The sequence below is a fragment of the Chionomys nivalis genome, chromosome 11, assembly GCF_950005125.1.
Source record: "Chionomys nivalis chromosome 11, mChiNiv1.1, whole genome shotgun sequence".
Classification (NCBI taxonomy): Eukaryota; Metazoa; Chordata; class Mammalia; order Rodentia; family Cricetidae; genus Chionomys; species Chionomys nivalis.
Window position 1 is genome coordinate 50,403,366 of NC_080096.1, and position 16,431 is coordinate 50,419,796.

At 37.9% G+C, this 16,431-nt stretch overlaps 1 protein-coding gene across 4 annotated transcripts in view; it reads left to right on the forward strand.

The window, feature by feature from the left end:
• Positions 1 to 16,431, forward strand: part of LOC130883452 (cytochrome P450 2J4-like) — a 36,252-nt gene that overhangs the window by 10,824 nt on the left and 8,997 nt on the right. For all 4 annotated transcript variants that reach the window (XM_057783875.1, XM_057783876.1, XM_057783878.1 and 1 more), the window contains exons 3-6: positions 1,200 to 1,349; positions 2,056 to 2,216; positions 5,835 to 6,011; positions 10,670 to 10,808. In XM_057783875.1, the coding sequence (XP_057639858.1) occupies positions 1,200 to 1,349; positions 2,056 to 2,216; positions 5,835 to 6,011; positions 10,670 to 10,808 (627 nt within the window). The remainder of the gene's footprint in view (positions 1 to 1,199; positions 1,350 to 2,055; positions 2,217 to 5,834; positions 6,012 to 10,669; positions 10,809 to 16,431) is intronic.

The following is a 16,431-nucleotide window of genomic DNA, read 5'->3' on the forward strand; positions in this document are numbered from 1 at the left end:
AGCTGTGAGTGATGCAGGGAGAACAATGGCAAAAGACAAGTGACTAGTGGTCACCTTGGGAATTTCAGGCATGTAATAACGACTTCTGTCGTATATATACTGTTTGTAAATTTCTGTAGCTGGCAACGTTTATAGTAACATGCATGATCCGGGAGTATTTTCCTCCTGGGACATGCAAAACTACAGTCTAACTATCAGAAGAGATTAATTAAATAATAGAATTCCAGTGGATATTCTGAGACAAAATTTGCTGTAAGAGGGTGTTATTAGAACTTGTCTTTAAAAACTTCAATGTTTTGAGATTTGATAGTTAAAATAAAACAACAAAAGTCATAGAAAATTTCTGTCAAAGAATTGAGAAGAAAATCTGTATGACCCAGCATAGAAGGGGAAGTTTCAGAAAATAAATGACTGATTTGATGAAAGAGCACATGGAGAAGGAAACCAGGATGTTACATGTTAAAGAGTTGAACATTGTTCTGAAGGTAAGATATAGATGGAAGTGTGGCATTGTATGTGCGATGAGACATTGTGGATGCTAACCCCAGCAGCATGTTCCTTCACTCCCACACCCATGTGTGTGTGTGTGTGTGTGTGTGTGTGTGTGTGAGAGAGAGAGAGAGAGAGAGAGAGAGAGAGAGAGAGAGAGAGAGAGAAAAGAATACTCATCCTTCTTAACTTCTTGAGTCATTTTGTCATCTTTCAAGTCTGTCTTTGTTAGAACCTCTCCTATAGTGCCTTTATTGCTTTATAAGGAATGTGTGCCTTGTCTTGTCCATGAGTGCATTCCTGGTATGCATTGTGACATAAATAGACAAATTTCTACTACTCAATTTGGGGCTTTAGAACCAGGGAAACTTGAACACCTGGATGTCCACCTATTCGTTGTTCAAAGATTACTTTAGAATTTATTATCATACCTCAGTGTTTCACCAATTGAAACGGACATTTGCTAGTTGGTAATAAACCTGCAGAGTTTCTATCAATACAAAATTATATACTACATAAGAAGTACTTACTAAATTATGTGCTGTTGCAAATCACCAGAACATGTTAGTCACTTGCACTGAGATTGTCTCTAGACAGCTATCAGTTCCCATACTGGGCTTTCTTTTCCTCTGTATACATGTCTAATACAGTTTTTCTGGTACTTTTAAGCCCAAACCACAATGCTATAATGCTGATTGTATTTTTTCCAGGATTGATCATGTCCAATGGTCAGACATGGAAGGAGCAAAGGAGGTTTGCACTAATGACACTCAAGAACTTTGGATTGGGAAAGAAGAGCTTAGAGCAGCGCATACAAGAGGAGGCCCTCCATCTTGTGGAAGCCATAGGAGAGGAGGAAGGTGGGCCTGTCACAGGGAAGTGCAGTAGGCTGTGGCCCTTTCATTCATTGAATAGATTCTTATTGCATAAATTTTAGTCTTTTCTCTGCAGTGTTCTAGGCACTGAGTACTGAGTAGTGAACATTTAGTAATCCCCTTGCCCAAGGAGTTCTACAGCTAAGCACACAAATGGGTCATTAAGCAAACTGTAGCACTTAAAGTCTGGTTCTCTATGTGACTTCACAGATGTTGACAAAGTCCTTGAATTATTCTAGGCCTCTTATAGAGGGCTGGAGCTTTTCATATCCTGCTCTACTGTACATATTTTATGTCATATAGTGTGGAATCTTTGTAAAGAAAAATAAAGAAAGAAGGAAAACAAAGAACGAAGGGAGGAAGGAAGGGAGGGAAGGAGGGAGGGAGGGAGGAAGGAAGGGAGGGAGGGAGGGAGGGAGGGAGGAAGGAAGGAAGGAAGGAAGAAGGAAAGAAAGAAAGAAAGAAAGAAAGAAAGAAAGAAAGAAAGAAAGAAAGAAAGAAAGAAAGGAAGGAAGGAAGGAAGGAAGGAAGGAAGGAAGGAAGGAAGGAAGAAAGAAAGAAAGAAAGAAAGAAAGAAAGAAAGAAAGAAAGAAAGAAAGAAAGAAAGAAAGAAAGAAAGAGACAAGGGGGGTAGGAGGAACAGAAACTACCCAATACCTTTGAAAGACACATGCCCTCTTCCCCCCTCCAGGACAGCCATTTGACCCTCACTTCAATATCAACAATGCAGTTTCCAATATCATTTGCTCCATCACCTTCGGGGAGCGCTTTGAGTACCATGACAGTCAGTTTCAGGAGATGCTGAAGCTACTGGATGAAGTCACGTGTTTGGAGGCATCAATGATATGCCTGGTAAGTTTTTTGACTTCACATATTTTGGAAACAGTATTGGATTGTGACTGATTCAAAAACAGATAGATTTTTTTATTTTAGTTTTGGAGTTTTGGGAAGCTGATATATTGAATTTGATACAAACCTATTTATAATATAAGAGCTTAGCATATAAAAACATTTCTAACATTTATATGAACTATGTTAATATTTACATTGGCACATATACAAGTATTTGGAAATTCCCTTTTTTAAAAAAAAATAGCAGTCTTATCATTGACTATTATTGTTTCCTTTTGTGCCTCTCTCTTCCTACCTCAGAGTCACTTTCGAGCCCATCTACTTGTTTTAAGATTCCTCTTTGTAGGCAGTGTAGTGTCTGAATGTGTTGTCATTTTTTCTCTGATAGGTATTTGAGCTGTTCCTAGGTTTGGGATATTAGGAATAATATATTCATGAATATTATGGTGCCAGTGTTCAAGTGAACACATTCACTCATTTGGATCATTTTTAGTGTGAATCTTTAAAAAGGTATTTATTATATTTTTAAGATTATAATGTAATTATATGATTTTTTCCTTCCCTTTCCTTTCTCCAAATACTTTATTTTTTTCCCCAAATACTTTAAAGTAATCCTCCTTCCCCACTTTCACATTCACAGTCTCAATTTTTCATGAATTATTGAGTCATATGCATATGTTCTAACATATATATCCCTAAATACATAATACAACGGGCTTAGTCTTTATAAACTTGCTTATATGTATGTTGTTAAGAATGGTCATCTGGTGTTGGATAGCCAATTGTTGGGCTCTTCTCTGGGAAGATGTTTTCTCTTATTCTCAATAGCCCTTAGTTGCCCATGGTTCCTTGTGTTGGGTTGGTATCTCTTCAGTATGTCTATTGCTATTGTCTTTTTTCAGCTCAGAAATAACTTTTATTTCTTTTGTATCTGGTAAGAGTTTATTTGTGGTATAGAATGTATTCCATTTTAGATAAGGTTCTATGTATATATTTCTGTTGGAAGAACTACCCTCTAGCTATTTCTCAAGGCAGTTTTATCTACAGTGTAATTTGATTCTTTCTTTACTTTTAATTTTCACTGTGGGGAAGCTATCGAGAGATGACAGCAGCTTACTTAAATCACTCTGTATTACCTCAGGACTCCTTGACATATTATTTGTATTATTGTTGATTGCATGAAATTAGAAGGCCTGAATTTGGTCTGAGTCATATTTAGATACAATTGTCCTGATTGAATGGTTGTTCTCTTTATTAATTTATAGTGACATTTTATAAGTCACTTTCAGCTATTTTGGACTTGAAATGTACTCTCTCAAATACAAGGATAGCTAGAACTGTATGTTTTAAATTTTCTTTTGCTTGATAGTTGCTTATTTTCTCTCATATTACTCTCTGTCTGTGGGTGCTCTTGCCTGTACAGTATATCTCTTAGAAACAACTCCTCAGTCTTTGTTTATTCATCTAGTCTATGTCCTCTCTCTCTCTCTCTCTCTCTCTCTCTCTCTCTCTCTCTCTCTCTCTCTCTCTCTGTGTGTGTGTGTGTGTGTGTGTGTGTGTGTGTTTGTGTGTGTGTGTGTAAGTGTGTATATTGGCCATTAACATTAAAAGTTGGCATTAAACAATCCACATCAATACCTATAATTTTGAGGTGGTTTTCTAGTTGGTTAAATTCATATTTAGTCTTTGTTTTCTTCTGTATTACTGTTATAGGTTTACTTGTTAATTCTCTTAATCAAAACAGATTCCTGCATAGCTCTCACTAGTTCATCCACTCTGTGTACTTCAGTCTGTCCTTTGTCAGCATGATTTACATTGCTTTTGATCCTCTTCTGTGTATAATACTGCTGCAGAGACCTTCTCCTTGCTGGTTTAGTGTACTTGGGTACACAAGGGTTCCAGAGAGAATGAATCTGAGCACAATTACTAGTACTTCAAAAGTTCCCTTTCCCTTTGCGACCTTTTGTTTCTATACATCCACATTTCTGTAGTGGACCCAAAGTGTTCTCACTTATCCCCTTCCCACAGCACTTTCTCTTCAAGTTCAGGGATGCTCTCATTAAAATTTGATGAATAGATTAGCATATCTTATAGACAAATAAAGCACAAAGAAATTGATCTGTTGTACTTAGTTGTATTTTATGTTCCTTGTTTTAACTCTTCATTGTGGTAGTTACAAGTTCAGCAGCTCCTTTGCTTTCCACCTAGTAAGCAGAACCTAGGAAATCAATAAAGTTCGGTGAGTGCCCAGTCAATTTACAGATTATGAACCAGGGTGGGGAAATATTAGAAAGAACAAAGAGGCAGTAAAGAGTGATAATAAACATTCTTGACATAAAACATTAAATGAGACACTTTGATAGACACTACAAAAGCACATGTTCATTAATTTTCACAATGGCTCTCTACATATAAAATAATGAAATGTATGTCTGAAACCTGGTACAAAAGTATTTAAGCAAATGTAGACAGTAATTCACCACACCTCTGTGTAATGCTTTTTGTGTCATACCGTTTGGTGTGCAAAGAGAGTGACATTTCACTGGTAAAGAGTACAGAGTAATATTACTTAATAATATTGAACACTGATATAATTTAACAATATGAATAATATTAAATATGTATATGCTTTAGTGTTATCAATACTATTGCTGGTAGCAATAAATATTGAAATGCTTTAATATTATTAAGAATATTAAAATTATTAATATTATTAAAACTATTATCAAGCCTAAAGGTAGCAGAAGTAACAACTACACATTTGTCTCATTTTAAGTATTGTTGATTTTACACTGTGCTATGCTGTTTCCCACTAAATAATATTGAAACTTTATTCATCATCCACTTTACTTCAGTAAAGATTTCTATCTCACTATATGGAAATTAAGTTACGTTGGAGACACCCGCATACACAGCAACCCACAGAGTACACATTAGCAGTAATTTTCCTGAGAAAAATAAATCCTGAAAAAGGATTAGAAAGAAGCCTATGTCTGTAATCAAGTATCAGAGCTCCAAGCATTGCTTTCATGAAATGAAGGATAGGGATCATGCTCGATTCAGAGATACTTTCTAGTCACCGTGAATAGTAACTGCTTAGACCTGAAAAAGAAATGCCCTCAATATGATCATAGCTGTGGACACGATTGGAGGGTGTAGAGAAACATGGATAATGATGAAGGCTTGAAGAGTTCCATCTCTGTAAGGCTTACAGGTGCAACGCGCCATGCCCAATTATGAGTACAGTGGATGGTTTCACAAGGAGTGAAGTCATGTGATGAAATTGGTAAATGTTCTATCTTGGATCTATTTGCAAAATGATCTGAGAAAGCATGAGTAGTAGAATTAAAAAACAATTGAATAGCATGCAAAAATTCAGATAGGAGAGATGATCGTGTGGACCAGGGAGTAAGGAGCTGGGCTGGTGAAAAGTAGCCTGGTTCTTCATATATTTTACATGTCACAGATAAACACCTGTATATGCAGTGGTGACAAGGAAGCCAGAAACCAAGATGGCCCCAAAGTTCCACTAAATGAAACATACGGAAGGATATGATTCTTCAGAAATATAGAAAAATGACTCCACTCTGTCTCTAAGATTTTATTTTTCTTTATAAGCTCTACAATGTCTTTCCATCCGTAATGAAATATCTTCCTGGATCACACCAAACAGTTTTCAGAAACTGGGAAAAACTGAAACTGTTTGTGTCCCACATGATGCACAGTCACCAGAAAGATTGGAATCCCGCTGAACCGAGAGACTTCATTGATGCTTTCCTCACAGAAATGTCAAAGGTGAGGAAAATGTTGCCTGGGTCTTCTTAAAAACAATATGGTGGTTTAGTAGTTTCTGTTTGATCTTGTATCACGTTGCCATGTGTTTAAGGGTGTAGCATTGCACTGATTCAGTACTAGATGAATCCCTATTCCTACTGGCCAGGTGAGCTTCTTCTGAGGATTATAGAGACTCCAGAATCAAGGTCTCAGAGGGCACTGATATCCTTTGCATGGCTCAGTCTTTCCTCCATCTTCAGTATCAATCTTGTAGCATCTTTCCTCTCTCATTATCTGCTTCTATCTTTACATCTTCTCTCTCTGGTTCTTATGCTCAACCCTCCTCTCATAAGGATAATTCAGTCTAATATTCCTCGCTTAAATTAATCACATCTGCAAAGCCTATCTTAGCTTATCAAGTACCATACACATGTTATAAAATGAAGATCTGGGTATCTTTGTAGGTAAATGATTAACATGCTGTGTAAATATAAATTATGAATAGTATTTTAGAAATACATGAGAGCATTATGCCAGGGATATTATTAGAAGTAAAGATTTCAAAGTCCAGAGTGTTAATCATTACAGCAGGGAAGTGGCACAGTTTCACAAATCCTACTAGGAAACTCATACAGATGTTAAACACCTACAGTGAAGTGGATGGATACAAAATAAACCCAAAAGAATCAGTAGCCCTCTGATATACAAATGAAAAGTAGTCTGAGAAAGAAGTCATGGAAAAAAATATCCTTCACAATAGCTACAAATAATACAAAATATCTGGGGTAACTCTAACAAAGTAAGTGTAAAAAAAAAACTGTATGACAAGAACTTCAAGTCTCTGAGATAAAAATTAAAGAAGATATCAGAGGATGGAAAGATCTTCCATGTTCACGGATTGGTAGGATTAACATAGTAAAAATTACTGTCCTACTAGCAATCTACAGATTCAATGCAATCCCCATCAAAATCCCAACACAATTCTTTACAGACTTTTAAAGAACCATACTCAGCTTTATATGGAAAAACAAAAAATTCAGGAGAGCTAAAACAATTGTGCGGAATCAAAGAACATCTGGAGGTATCACTATTTCTGATTTCAAGCTCTCCTATAGAGCTATAGTAATAAAAATTACATGATATTGATATAAAAGGACAGATTAATCAATGAAGTCAAATTGAAGATCCAGACATAAACCCACACACACATGGACATGTGATTTTTTACAAAGAAGCCAGAATAATAAAATGGAAAAAAAGAAAGCATGATCCATAAATGGTGCTGGTCTAAGTGAATATCAGCATGTAGAAGAATACAAATAGATCCCTATCTATCACCCTGCATAAAATTCAGGTTCACGTGGATCAAAGACCTCAACATAAAACCACTGGACCTAATAGAAGAAAAAGTAGGGAATAATCTTGAACCCACTGATAACTGTTCTGAACCAAAAGTACAAACACTAAGATCAACAATTATTAAATGGGAGCTCATAAAACTGAAAAGTTTATGTAAAGCAAACGACACCGTCAAAAGGACAAAATGACAGCCTACAGAATGGGAAAAGATTTTCATCAATTCTTCATATGACAAAGGGGTAATTTCCAAAAATATATAAAGAAGCTAAAAAACTAAATGTCAACAAATCAAATAGTCCAAATTTTAAAATGGGGTGCAGATCTAAAGAGAAATTTCTCAACAGAATAAACTCAAATGGCCAAGAAGCACTTAAAGGAATGTTCAACATCCTTAGTCATCAGGGAAATGTTAATCAAAATGACTCTAAGATTTCATCTTATACCTGTCAGAATGGCTAGGATCAAAAGCACAAGTAACAGTTCATGCAGGAGAGGACGTGGGAAAAGAGAAATAATCCTTCCTTACTGGTGGGAATACAAACTTGAACAGTCACTTTGGAAATCTATATGGTAGTTTCTCAGAAATGTAAGAATTGCCTTACCTCAGGAACCAACTATGCTACTCTCTGGTATATACCAAAGGGGTGCTCCATCCTGTCACAGGGACACTTGTCAACTATGTTCAGAGCATAGCAGTTTTATTTGTAAAAGCCAGAAATTGGAAACAAGATGCCCCTCAACCAAAGAATGGAGAAAGAAAAGACTTCATTTACACAATGAAGTATTACTCAGCTGTTAAAATAACATCATGAAATCTGAAGATAGATGGAACTAGAAAAAAATCATCCCAAGTGAGGAAACCCAGACCCAGAAAGACAAACATGGTATGTATTCACTCATAAGTGGATATTTTTTTTCATTCATTTATTTATTTATTTATTTATTTATTTATTTAAGATTTCTGCCTTCTCCCTGCCACCACCTCCCATTTCCCTCCCCCTCCCCCATCAAGTTCCCCTCCCTCATCATCCCTAAGAGTAATCCCGGTTCCCTGCCCTGTGGGAAGTCCAAGGACCACCCACCTCCATCCAGGTCTAGTAAGGTGAGCATCCATAAGTGGATATTAACTGTAAAGTAACGAATTTTGCAATCCACAGTCTCTGAGAGGGTAAGCAACAAGGAGGGCTCAAGGGGAAGCATGAATCTTCCTGGGGAGGAGAAATAGAATATGTGTCACAGGTAGACTGGGGGAAGGTGGGGGTGGGAAAAAGAGTGGTAGGTGGGGGAGGATGGAGAGAGAAAGTACTGGGAGAGACATCTAAGACTGGGAGGCATCTCAGGGATGAGATAGAAACCTACTGTAATGAAAACTTCCAGGAATATTTGAGGGTAACCATACCTAAGACTCCTAGCAATGAGAGATAAGTAACCAGGCGAGACTGCCAGTGGGTGCATTGAGACACCAACCCTCAACACAATATCCTAAACCTACCTGCAATATGAGCTGAATAAAAGTGGTACAGAAATTGTGGGCGTGGCTAACCAGGAGTGGTCTAGCTTAAGACCAATGCCCGGAGAAGGAGCCCACCACTGGCACTGCATCGAGGGCTAGGGACAAGAGGCTGGATAAATCAGAGACATAGACTATAATCAAAAACAACCAGATAAAAGTCAATGAAATGATTCCTAATGCTCTTCTGTTGTACTCGTAAATAAGGGCCTAGCAAAATCATAGTCAGAGAGGCTTTATCCGGCAATTGATGGAAATAGATGCAGGACCCACAGGCGAAGATTAGGCAGAACCCAGTGAATCCTGTTGGAGAGGTAGAGGAAGCTTCCAAAGGAAGTAATGACACCATAAGAAAACCCATATAATCAACTAGTGGACTCATAAGACCTCAGAGAGACCAAATTATGGGGATCCTGTAGGGGTGTGACCTAGGCCCTCTGCATAAAGTAGCTCAGTCTTCTTGTAGGACGCCAGTGGGAGTAGGAACTGTCTCTGACTTTTGCCTACTTGTTGAACCCTTTCCTCTTACTGGATTGCCTTGTGCAATCTTAATATGAAGAGAGGTGCCTAGCCTTATAACAACTTGACATGCCATGTTTGGCTGACATCCCTTTGAGGCCTGCCCCTTCCTTCAGGGAAAGGAAGAGGAGTGAATAGGGTAGGATGTGTCTGGAAAGGAAACGGAGTAGAAACTTCAGTCGGGATATAATATATGAAAAAAGAACAAATAAAATTTTAATAAAAATCAAATAAGGGATCCACTGCTGTTTGGCATGAAGCCCTGAAAATGGAAGATATTGGCCCTTTATGCACCTCCTGGGCTTTTACCCTTAGGTAAGAAATAATAAACGTTTCAATTAAACTTCTTAGCTCTAGCTTTTAATGAGCTGGTCTATAGCCAGTCATCCACTCCATCTCAATGCCCACTGCAGAACACAGGCAAAGTTTAACTGAATGCTAGAGTTTAACTTCAGAGTCTGAATGGGGCCTCTGTCTCCCTCTGACCTTATTTCAAGACTCCAATCACTCAGAAATCTAGAAAGCAGCTGCTTGCATGTAGGAGTTGCTTCTTCTGCATCATTGTGAAAATACTCTCAGAAACAACTTAAGAGAGTGAAGACGTATTTTGTTTCACAATTTCAAAGAACTTAGACCCATTATTACAGAGAAGTAATGGCAGAGCAGCCTAACTTATGGTGGCAAAGACGTGTGGCAGAGTCTGCACATCATTATCTACCAGGAAGGAGAACCAAGGGCAGAGTGCAGGGCCTTGTTATAACCCTGATTCTGTCCCTAATGGGCCCTACCTCCTAATTCTCTTGAAGCTCTAAATTAGTCACAGAAACTAGAAGCCAAGCATTCAAAACCTGAGCCTTTAGGGGATGATTTGCGTTCAGACCATAACACTTACTGTACTTCTGTAATCTCAGTAAGCCTCTGGCTAGTACACATCATTGCATATGCCATAGAATATTTGACTCACAAGATTCCAGGTTCCTCCCCTGACCAAGTCTACAATGGTAAATGGTTTCCCACCGTCTCTTTTAATTCATCTTCCTGGCATAATATCAGTAGGAGCAACATATCCCTGGAGAAGGAGGCAAATTTTTTACCATATGGAGTTCAGGTTTGAGACCATCAACAATAAGAACAATATTAACAAACTAAAACTTCTAGAGGAAGTTAGTAAAGAAAATATGGCATTCTAAAGGACAACTGTTCCAAAATTTTTTCCTAGTTTCATGACTCTGTTCTTCAGATAATCACAAATCCTCTAACTAAAAAAAAAGATACACACTGACTTTTCTAGCACCCAGACAAGACTACAAGTTTCAATGAAGAAAACCTCATCTGCAGCACTCTGGACCTCTTCTTTGCTGGAACAGAGACAACATCCACGACCCTGCGCTGGGCTCTGCTCTACATGGCTGTAGACTCAGTAGTGCAAGGTGAGCGTACACTCACTACACACAAACACACATACACATTGGGCAAGGCACAATGGTGCTTCTGGAAGCTGTTGCTTAGCTAGGCCAGAGGCTAGAGTAGTGGAGTGGAACCCACAGAGCAGCTATGAGGAGAGGTGTTCTTGGGAAAGGGTTTTTGTACATCTTTCAGGATTATGATAATTTACAGGTGTAGGCTTGCCTTGAAAACTATGCCTTGAAGAATCGTCAGGTCTAGGGGACAATAGAGAAGTCAGCTGTCAATGAGGTAGGTTTCAGCAAAAAGTGACACTGTCTGATAAAAGCCCATGTAGTCCCTCCTTCCTTTTCAGCAGTGCCTTCCTATTTTGTCCTGAATACCATCTGGATGCCTCAGTCAGATACCTGATGTCCTGTTGATGTTATCTCTGTCTGTCCAGACTGAACCACACACACACTGCATGGTGTCTCCCTGCATTACATTTTCTTTCTTTTTTTTCCTTTTTTAATTAAAATTTCCACCTGCTCCCCGTTTCCCATTTCCCTCCCCTCCTCCCAAATATTGCCCCCTCCCCCCACTCCCCTCCCCCTATCCCCACTCCTCTTCTCCTCCCCCCACACCATTCCCCCTCCCTCTCGATACTGAAGAGCAGTCCAAATTCTCTGCCCTGCGGGAAGACGAAGGTCTTCTATCTATGTCCAGGAAGGTGAGCGTCTAAACAGGCTAAGCTCCCACAAAGCCAGTTCATGTATTAGGATCGAAACCTAGTGCTATTGTCCTTGGCTTCTCATCAGCCTTCATTGTCCGCCATGCTCAGCGAGTCCAGTTTCAACCCATGCTTATTCAGTCCCAGACCAGCTGGCCTTGGTGGGCTCCCAATAAATCATTTCCACTGTCACAGTGGGTGGGTGCATTCCTCGTGGTCCTGATTTCCTTGCTCATGTTCTCCCTCCTTCTGTTCCTCATTTGGACCTTAAGAGCTCAGACCATTGCTCCAAATTGAGACTCTGTCTCTACCTCGATCCATCGCCAGATGAAGGTTCTAAGGTGATATGCAAGATATTCATCAGTATAAGATAGGGTCATTTCAGGTTCCCTCTCCTTAGTTGCCCAAGGTACCAGCTGGGGACATCTCCCTGGACACCTGCGAACCCCTCGGCATTGTTCTTATTCTTGCCTATAAGCAGAGTGTTGAACTTCCTCCCTAACAAAAGTGAGCTATCTCAGTTTTTGAGCTTTCAGAAGAATGTCCTTAGACACTACCTCTTAAAACTGTTTAAATTTTACCAAGAATTGACTGCCTGGTAAGGATCAGGTATCTTTCTCCTTTGGCAGTTACATGGTATCTCCCTGACTCTGCCTTCTTTCTCCCTGCATTCAGTTTAGTTTTCACACCTAGCTCTATTCTGCCCTTCCATAGGCCAAAGCAGCTTCTTTGTTAACCAATGGTATAAAAACTATCCACAGCATTTGGAGGGAATCCCACATCATCTCTTCTTTTCTGTCTAAATAAAAGGAAGGTTTTAACTTTAACATAGTAAGATTACATATAACAAAACCAGTATCAAGCAATAATTATTGTTACAATATTTAATCTATTTGTATCTGGCAAAATTTAAAAAATATTCTATCATCTAATTTATCTTTGTGAGTCTAAAATTTCATATCTAATTTATCTTTTATCATAACTAAAGAAAACTATAACTGTAACTATCTGTCTTCAACTCCATCAAAGACCCCAGAAGAACATAATATTACCCAAGTAAACAAGAAGTGCATTGTAAGCAACTTCCAAAGTTCTAAAAATGACAGAGACATCTTGATACCTAGACAGTAACTCAAAGTTCTTTTGTAACTCTGAGGCATCCATATTCAGCCTACAGGCTCATAGTATCTGGCAGACTTTTCCATGAAGCAGGATTTAAAAGACTGTTTTACCTATTTTGGCAGTTTGTCAGACACTTTCTTCTGTGTTCTGAAGAATGTCTGGCAGTTTCCTCTGTAAAGCAAGAACCCTAAGAACCACCCATCTTTTGGAAAGCTCAGCAGTCACTTTTCTATGGGTCCTACATATCCAGTTCATATAGTATAACATTAGGCAGTCCAAGCAAGAGCATTTTCTTGCCCAAATGGCTAGCTTTGTCACCTTGAAGTCAAATTCCATAATGAGTTTCTTCAATGTCCATCAACCTCTCTGAAGTAATTGGTGGTACTGGAAGCAGACATGTCTTACTATCAAAAAAAAAGTCTAAGTTCTTAAAACATTTTAAATGCCATATTCTGTAGGTTTAGAAAGATTTGAAGAATACCTATCCATGTGAAATATATCTCTATAAATCTGAGAAATCTAACATGAATACAGTTTAATTATTATAGATTACTATTAATTTTTGATTATACATTACATTTTCAAATGAGCTACACAGACACAATACCTTAAATAAAAACAGATATATATATATATATAGTGTAACAATATCAACCTTAATTTTGTAAGAATAGACCAAGATCCATACCAATGCAAGTATTCACCTCTATATTATATACCTCTATAAATTAAAACAACCATTTATAAACAATCATTTTGGGAATTTGGGCATTGTTTTCTTCAAACTGTTTTCTGCTCTTGGTTGAGTAAACTATTTATAAGGTTCATGGAGACCTTTTGCATGATCTTCGTCCATCAAACCACATTAGCCTAGAAGGATCCACAGTTTCTCATCTTCTGTGAAAACAGAAGCAGAATCTCTTTTCCAAATTAACATATCTTTAGACTCAAATTTTGAAGTCAAGATACCTTTAAAATATACATGTGGGTTTAGCTTAGCAGCCCATTCACTGATATGTCTCTCTGTACTTAGCTCATTCACAGTCAAAAAACTAAAAGAAAACATCATAATATATATAATCCAGACTCTTTGTGTATTTTCCATCTTTACATGGAATCTTTTTATTCTTTTACTTTTAATTTTTATTTTATTATTTTTACTACTTTAATCTATGACTGCCTTATCTTTTTAAATCTTTCTTTTAAGCCCATGTATATTTATCAAACAATGTGACCTATTCAGAGGTCTTTTTCAAATGAATATGTCTTAGTGTGTATCTGTAATTATTTTCTGACTAAGAGAATAGGGTTTTTTTTAATGCTAAGCAGGTATGGCTGGTATTAACACTGTGACTTTGTCTGTTGACTCCACCCTGTCCAATATGGAAGAAGTATGTTCACACCTCTGAAGCCATGCTCACCACCCCAGCACCAGAGACACAGCAGGTCTTTGCTGCCATTAAGCAATTTGTAACACACTACTCACAAACCCCATTGAAGTGTCCTGTGAAGGGACCTCATCAAAGAACCAGAGCCGTACCTGATGCCAGCAGGAATCAGGTAGCCTTCTTTTAAAGAAGTCACAACTCTGCTTGGAGCCAGTGAACAGAGCCTATCTGAAAAAATATGGGTGGCTACCAAAAGACTGTGCTTGGCTACCATTTTTGTGGGTCTAGAAACCCATTTTTGTGGATCCATGCCATACAGTGGGCACCATCTTTAAGCAGAGACTGGTCTTTCATTTTCTGGCACTCATATCTGAATAATTACACAGAGACTATATTAATTACAACAACATTTGGCTGTTGGCTCAGGCATACTTGTAGTTAGCTCCTACATCTTAAATTAATCCATTTCTATTAATCCATGTATCACCATGAGGCTGTGACCTACCAGTAAAGTTCCAGCATCTTTCTCCTTTAACAACTACATGATGTCTCCCTTACTCTACCTTCTTTCTTTCTGTATTCAGGTTAGTTTCCCTGCCAACTTCTATTCTGCCCTGCCACAGGTCAAAGCAGCTTCTTTAATAACCAATGGTAATAAAGCACATTTGAAGCATACAGAGGGGAATCTCATATCATTTGATTTCTGCAACAGAGGCTTCTGAATAACAATAGACTTCCATGAAAGATGTTACAAATATGTTCATTTAAGTCTCAATAGTAGTCAAAAGATAAAACTAATCAGAGAATTGGTGGACCATGAATAGATAAAGCATGACACACATGAGCTAGAGAGGCAATTTTGTCATGAGGAAAAGAAGTTTGATAACTACTCTAGCATAGATGAGTTTTCTGGACACAGTGCTAAGTTAAATAACTAATTTCAAAATTTCACAAATTATCGTATGCAATGCAAATGAGTTATCTAGAATAATAGATTTCCTTGAAACAAAATGTTGAATTGGAGATGAGAATCTGAGTATATTTAATGGACATTAAGTTTTAGTGTAAGAAGAAAATCCCTCGGCAATTACATCTACAACAATATTAAGAGAAAATACTTAATAGTTATTGGTTTATACACCTAAAAATTGTTATGAATGTTTGAGGTTGGTGGAACACAAAATTACTCATAATGCTTTAGTGTCTGAGTCAGTAGTACAGGGTTGGGGTTATTTGACTACAAAGGAAGATCATATCTCAAAAACAAAAGTTGCCTGCTATGAAAATTTTGTTTTATACATATGCTGAATAAAGTATTTACAGATGGTACTGCAATGACAGATATTTGTATGCCTCACAGAAGAAAAGTGTAAGCTAGACCCTGGAACAGGCATATTATTCCATTCCAAATTCCTTTTAATGTGTTACTGAGCTGAACTGGAGTTAGAGGTAACACTCTCTAAGTGGCTCCCATTAGAACCACCTTTGTACCCAGGAAAGGAACAGAAGGAAGCAGAGAGTTATCTGTATAGAGGTAGTCCCCAAATAAAATATCATGTCTATTTGCATTTTTCTGGCCAGCACATAGTCACATGCTCACATTTATTCCAAAAGAAATCCAGGAAATTATGATTTTAGCTGGATAGCAGTGCAATCACTATTACTACAGAAAATAGGAAGCTATATGGGGACAGCTAGAAGGTTCAATTATTTCTTATGTTAATACAATTTCAAGTAATTGTCAAAACATTCTTAAACTAAGGTCTGCTCATTCTTAGTGGACAGATAAGGAAAGCAAACCTGGAGGAATGTGTGCAACTTCAGCAGCAACAAAGGTCACAATAGCTTACAATGTACCTTCCACTCTGACACATTTCCTTAAGAAAACACAGTCTACACATATTCAGTGAGTGAAAGCTTGTATCACTTATGAAGTTTTTCTTGAAACCTAATTACTAGTGGAGTGGGGTTAGAAGGTGTTTATCCTTGTGAACTGCATTAGTGCCTTTAAAAGAGATACCAGACTGGCCAGAGAGATGGTTCATCTGCTAAAGGTACTTTCCGCAAGCCTGACTATCTGAGTTTAATTCCCAGCACGCAGAGAGCACAGAAGAGAACCGACTCCTACAAACTGTGCTATGGACTTCACTCTTACACTTGGAAACATGTGCAAGCATACACAAATAAAAGTCATAGAATATTTTCTAATTTTACTTTTAAAAATGGGAACCAAAGAGATTCCCCTTTTCTTATGACACTAGAATACAGCAAAGCTTTGCTGTCCACGAGACAGAAACTTCATCCTTTTTAGAAAGGAAATGTCCTGATGCCTTAACTGTAGGTTTTCCAGACCACCAAACTCTGAAAATTAAGCTTTTATTTTTACAAACCACTAGGTGAAAGAAAACAGTTTGCAGAAACCCGCCCACA